This window comes from Mastomys coucha, unplaced genomic scaffold (assembly GCF_008632895.1).
Source record: "Mastomys coucha isolate ucsf_1 unplaced genomic scaffold, UCSF_Mcou_1 pScaffold15, whole genome shotgun sequence".
NCBI classification, from domain to species: domain Eukaryota; kingdom Metazoa; phylum Chordata; class Mammalia; order Rodentia; family Muridae; genus Mastomys; species Mastomys coucha.
The window spans coordinates 67,386,214-67,392,048 of NW_022196897.1; the positions used below are offsets into that span (position 1 = coordinate 67,386,214).

Here is a 5,835-nt window from a genome sequence, read left to right on the forward strand (position 1 = left end):
TGTTGATAAAGTAGAATTTAAAAATAGGAAAATAATATCAGTGATTGTTTAGTGATCTCTCTGCCCCAGATTAGACTCAACCAGTTCATGTCCCAGCTAGTCTTCACCATGCCCTTAGGAGGCAAACACTTTGGCCTTTACATACGGGTGAGGGTTGAAGAGGTTGTACCATTCCACTATAGCTGGAGTAGGCACAGGCTCATGTAAAGATTCAGTACCTGGTTCAGTAGCACAAATTTACCCAAGTGTCTCTCTCACCCAACTGGCAAAATGGCCAAATTGAGCTATTCCCAAACAGTAGCGCTCAAAGCCACACTTTACAGTAAACACAAAATATATAATAAATTTAATATGAAATTATTGGTGATCGCCAATGTGTCACATGTTCTTTATAAAAAATATTTTTCATTCTCAGTGTTTTGGAAGTAAAAAAATGGTTTGTAGCATCAGTGTGTTTCACTGAGACTTGGCTCTGTTAAATGACCTAAGCTTATGTGCTGAGTCACAGTATATTAGGTGCAAACAAATAATGACAAATGGTATGAATGAACTAAAATCCTCTTGATCCAGGAATGTGAAAGGTTGTACCACTCTATAAAAAGAGGTTTCATTTTCATATCTGGTTAAATAGAGTCTAGTCCTAAGACACAGGGATTCTCCTTATAGCTGAAGGAAAAACAAACAGACAAATAAACTCTGTTTTGTAAACTATTATACCCCAATAAACCAAAGAATAAATTAATTAAAATGGTGATATGTGGTATGTATATGGGTGTTTTGCCTGCTTGTATGTTTGTGCACCACAGGTATGCAGTGTCCATGGAGTATGAGTAGATGTTCAGCATCTGGTTCTGCACTCTAAGTTTGGGTGTGTCTATCTGTGCACCATATATGTGCAGTACTCATGGAGGCCAGAAGAAGGCATCAAATCTCCCAGAACGAGAGTTATAAATGTTATTAATCTCCCATGTGTGGACTAGAAATCAAACCAAGGTCCTCTAGAAGAGCAGTAGATGCTCTTAACCACTGAACCATCTCTCCAGCCCCATGTCACCATATTGAGTAATGCTGGGTGTCTGGCAGTTTCACCAAACAGGGGGAATGTGTCATTTTCCACAGACTGTAAGCCCAGTGACCTCTCAGGCCAACCCCATCCTGAGCTCATGGTTTGTTTCCTATGGAAACCGAGGAGTGGCAGCACAGTGATTGCCTTCTGCCCACAGGTGCTTTGCTTCCAGTGTTGCTGTCAGTAAAACAAATCCTCTGGAACTTGTGAGACCTGGGAGTGACGACTTGTCTCTATGCGTGTCTCTTTGAGTGCTTCAGTGAGACAGTTATGCCCATGGGGATCGGTAACTCGGGGACTCTTAATGTAACTGCTTCCTAGCCACATTAACTATGGCCTCTGAGAGCCCTTAGCCTTGCCAAACCTCACTCCTTCCAGGTCCTTCTCTAGGCTTAGGCTTAGAAGCAGTTTGTCTTCTAAGGGAAGCATGCATTCCTGCATGAAATGTTTTACTCCTAGTGCTTGGCCAGAGAGGAGTGCTAGCATTCGGTTGACTTTAACAGTGTCTGTCAAGCCAGGATAGCAACCACAATGAGCTGTAACAGCAATATCTGCAGGACCTGGGACGTTAGTCAGTACAAGGGCTCAGAGTTCCCTTTAACCCAACAGGAAAAAGAACGTATTTCTTCCAGATTGCCTTATAAAACTAGCTTTTGATTCATAATTGATATTAAGAAGACAGTACCTATATTCGTGGTGACTCGCTAAGTAAATTGGCCGTGAGAAAGATGTGAGATCTTTCTGTTCAGTCTTGGTTTTCAGCTATTCCTGCCTTTCCCTTTCCCTCTCTTAGTTAATGAATGTACCGTTGCTGAATCAGCCCTGTTGATTCGTTAACTACGTACTGATGACACATGACACAAGCCTAGTTTGAGCCAGCTGAGAAACAGAACGAAATGAACAGAGATGGGACAACCAAGGGAAACAAACATACTTAAGAACAGTCGATCCTGGGAGGCACTGAGAGAGGGAGGGTCGCTACTTTGCTTGTTCAAGCTTTCTCTTTAAAGAACATGAAGGATCAAAAGAACATGTGAATCTTGAGTTCCCTAGTAGGGAAATGTTGAGTTTACTGAAAATATTCCACTTTGAACTGGACTGAATTGGGGGTGGGAGTGAGGGTGGTCTTCAAGTTATGAGTGTCACAATTAGACAAAACATCTGTGAGAAAACAAGCTGTGATTAAACCCATTAAACGTAGAGCTGCAATACCATTTTATAGTGAGAAAAGGGTGAACGTGTGGGTCAAACACACACAGTATGGGTGGAATAACCAGTGAGATTAAAAGCAAAGTTATATAAGCCTATGAAGATGACATGCCTCAAATATAACTCCACTCACCCATATGCCATATACAAAATTACTTGAAGGCACGTGGGCATGTGAAAAGGGCCTGCTATTTTCAATTCCCCAGCTATCTGACTGAAGCGAGCAACAGAAGTTAATTAGCAGGGGATAGCAATAATATCTCATAGCTGTTTCATTCTGGAATGGAATTACCATCTATTTTGTCAAGAGGAGGGGAAATTTGTTGAAAGGTGATGGTAACGGACGAAATTGAGCTCTGAGCAAACACATGTCACTAATAGATCTCTGTGTTAGAAGTTTACTGAAACTAAATTAGCACTTTTAATAATTAGAAGAAAATGAGGGGTTTTGTTTTTCTGATGTCTCCATACAACTGTAAGCCGTGAAAACAGTAAAGATCGAGATTGCCAAAGAATCCACCAAGAAAGAGAGAAAAAGGTTAAATATCGTTAAGAATAGTGCAGCTAATTCCCACGCCAAGAGTGGGAAGGGAAGGGGAGCTTTGGAGGTTGGGTGTAAAAAGTAGGGAACGAACGGATGTATCGGGTCATCTGTTGGAAGAGACCGAATTTGTTTGGAAGAATGATGAAAGTGATTTTGTTGTTGTTGTTGTTGTTGTTGTTGTTTTGCTTTGCTTTTAAGTAAAAGAACAGAATTCGCTAGAGGAGTGGCAAGGGGGGAAAGTGAGTGCTCAGAAGAGCAAAAAGCGAGCTAGACGAGCTAGACGATAAAGGCAAATAACTAACTTCTCCTCAGAGGTCGAGCAAAGTTCAGGACTCACCCGCTCCGTCCGCGGTGACAATGGCCTCAGGAGAGATGCACACGCCGCGGTCGTACACCGGCAGCTCCTCGCAGGCCAAGCTTTCCGGCCACGAGTGGCGGTACTTGATGAGGATGGGCTCGCAGCCCTGTCGGGCGCGCTCACACACAGACTTGCAGGGCTTGATGGGCTCGTGCTGGAAGTCGATGGTGCAAATGGGTGCGTACATGGCACAGAGGAAGAAGAGAAGATCCGGGCTGCAGTGGGTGCCCAGCAGCCCTTCGAATTGTTCCATGGCCAGGATGGCGTTAGCCTGGGTGCTGTGGTGCAGGTGGTTGGGCATCTTGGTCATGTTCCAGGGAAGGGACTTGCACAGGGGGATGCGGACAGGCTCACAGGCTGCAGCCTGGGCTCCAGGTACCTGGAGCAGGCAGAGAGCAACCAGGACTAGCAGCCCGGCCCATCCTAGCAGCATCCGTCCCGGGCCGCGGCAGACCATGGTCCCAACAGGATGGGGCAGGGTGCAGCCCGGCAACGGACGCGAGCGGTGCGTTCCGAAGTTTCCTCCTATGGTCCCCAGGGGTGAGCACAGCGACCTGGGGAGCTGTCCCCTGGGATAATCACAGTTCTCTTGGATCCAAATCCTCCCAGGTCCGGTCCACGAGCTTGGCGGAGCCCGGTGCCTTGCTGCGCTGGCTGCTCTTCCCAAGCGTCTAAGCCTCTAGGCGAGGCAGCATCTATTTATTCCTCTCGCTCTGGCAGAGACATCAGCCTTCGCACATCAATCAGATGAGGGGGCAGAAGAGGAAGCCAGAGAGAAATAAAAACAAAAGTCAAATTCAGTTAAGGGACTCGGAGCTCTGGGGTGTTACAAAAAGGTGTTGGAAGAAGCGATAGATTCTGCAAAGTGAGATGGATGGGGGACCCTGAGGGAGGAGATTTGGTGGGGGTGGGAGGACTAATGGGAGCGGAGGTAGGAGTTTGCCAAGTCTTGCAGGGTCGGGAAGATCCTGCGAGCGGCCGGAGGAGCTCAGAGGAGGTCAGCGCCTTGGCTCGCAGCTGCGCCTTCCCACCTCAGCTGACAAGAGCTCCGCCCCGTGGTCCCCCTGCCCTCCCGCTCCTCCTTCCGAGAAGGCTGTGAGTTTTCAGGGGACTGGAGTGTGAGACCCTGTCTAGCTGTGATGATGTAGCCCCAGGCACCTCCCGACAGGAGCCGCGCACCTTTCCCCACGCCACTCCCGGCTCCGGCTCCAACGCACCCCTGGATCCCGCCCCGCGAACCCACTCTGTCTCTCGCTCCCCGCAGCTATGTCCTCACAGCAAACCCGAGGGCACCTCCGCCTGCAGAAAGTCAGGCTGGAAGGCTCGAGCAAAGTCACTTTAAATGTCCACGTCGCAGAGACCGCAGCCTACTGAGAGCAATGCCAAGGCACTATCCGACGAGAGCGAATGACTCCAGGGGTGTGTGATTGGAATAACTGTGGTGAAATTGACCTTCACAAAGGGAAAGAAATTGCAAGAGAACAAACAAATAGACCCACAGGAACAAGAAAAGGAGTGTGTTTCCTTCCTTCCTTTTTCTTTCCTTCCCTTCCTCCCTCCTTCCCTGCTTCCTTCGGAGTTTTTCTTCGCCCTGTAGAATTGGAACTTTTGATTTTTTTTTTCTTTTTTAAAGCCGAAGCGTGGAGCCTACTTTAAAGCACTTGGATCCCGCCCCACCCCCCACACCCCCACCCCCCACCCCCAGAGTGTTCTCACTGAAAATTACATTTATTATCTAACAGGGGAAATAAACGTGCAAGCAAAATACCCCACACAGGTAATGATAATAGTAAACAGGAAAACGGTTCTCATCCAGATGAGTTCAATACAGAGGAGAAAATAGAAAACAGATCCCTCCCAGGCTACGCCTTCCCGAAGTCTCCTGTTTCCACCCTGGCTGCCCCTTGGCTTTCAGAGCATTGTACGTGGGAAGTCCTGCCGAGGCCCAACCACTGTGCCCCTTCAGAGGAAAACCATTGAGCAGAGGGATTGCAGTGTCAGAAGACAGCGGGAGCACAGAGGCAAAACCTACAACAAAGCCGGACATCACTAGAATAGCCTTGATTTACCCAGCCTTCCTCACCGCCCACACCCCTGCTGTCAATATTAGGCAGATAAAGTCTGTCTCTACTTCCGAGAGCACACAGTAGGATACGGCTTTAATCCCCTGCCCTGGCTCAATGGCACTTAGAAAATGTCAGTGGCTGACTTGAGTTTATGGAATTTTTTTATCTCTAAAATGATCATTACCAGCGGTTTGTGACTTCAATGTTTTCGGAAGGAAGTGTGTCTACTTCATAGGAAATCAACAACAGATGGCAGCTAGGGAGCCATTTAATTAATAAATAAACTATACCTGATTTACAATTATTTGGTGACATATAAGAAAACAAAGCCAAACGTTATATAAATTAATTCAATGAAAAATGGCAAGGCACACACACACACATATTTTGAAAGGGAGATTTATAAACAGTCAATAGAGGAATATTTAGAAACTTTATTAGGCAAAAGAAATATTAGGGATTTGTGATAAATTCGAAGGTGAACAATGAACTCGAGAGGTTGTTAAACATATTTTGTGTTCATCTCACACTTTTTAGGAAGAAAGGGGCAGAGTGTTTGATGGTCACGCTGACACAGGTATGAATGGGCTCC

The 5,835-nt window shown here is 46.5% G+C and overlaps 1 protein-coding gene across 3 annotated transcripts in view; it reads right to left on the reverse strand.

Annotated features, from left to right (window-relative positions):
• The window catches only part of Frzb (frizzled related protein), a 33,852-nt gene extending 29,332 nt beyond the window's left edge, over nucleotides 1-4,520 (reverse strand). The window contains exons 1-2 of one of the 3 annotated variants that reach the window (XM_031373404.1): nucleotides 4,421-4,520; nucleotides 3,157-3,907 (exon numbers count right to left, since the gene is read on the reverse strand). In XM_031373404.1, coding sequence (XP_031229264.1) covers nucleotides 3,157-3,634 — 478 coding nt within the window. In that variant the 5' untranslated portion in view covers nucleotides 3,635-3,907; nucleotides 4,421-4,520. Of the gene's footprint in view, nucleotides 1-3,156; nucleotides 3,908-4,356 lie in introns of all 3 variants that reach the window. The other 2 variants (XM_031373405.1, XM_031373403.1) reach the window with 2 other exon arrangements.
• Nucleotides 4,521-5,835: the final 1,315 nt, after the last annotated feature.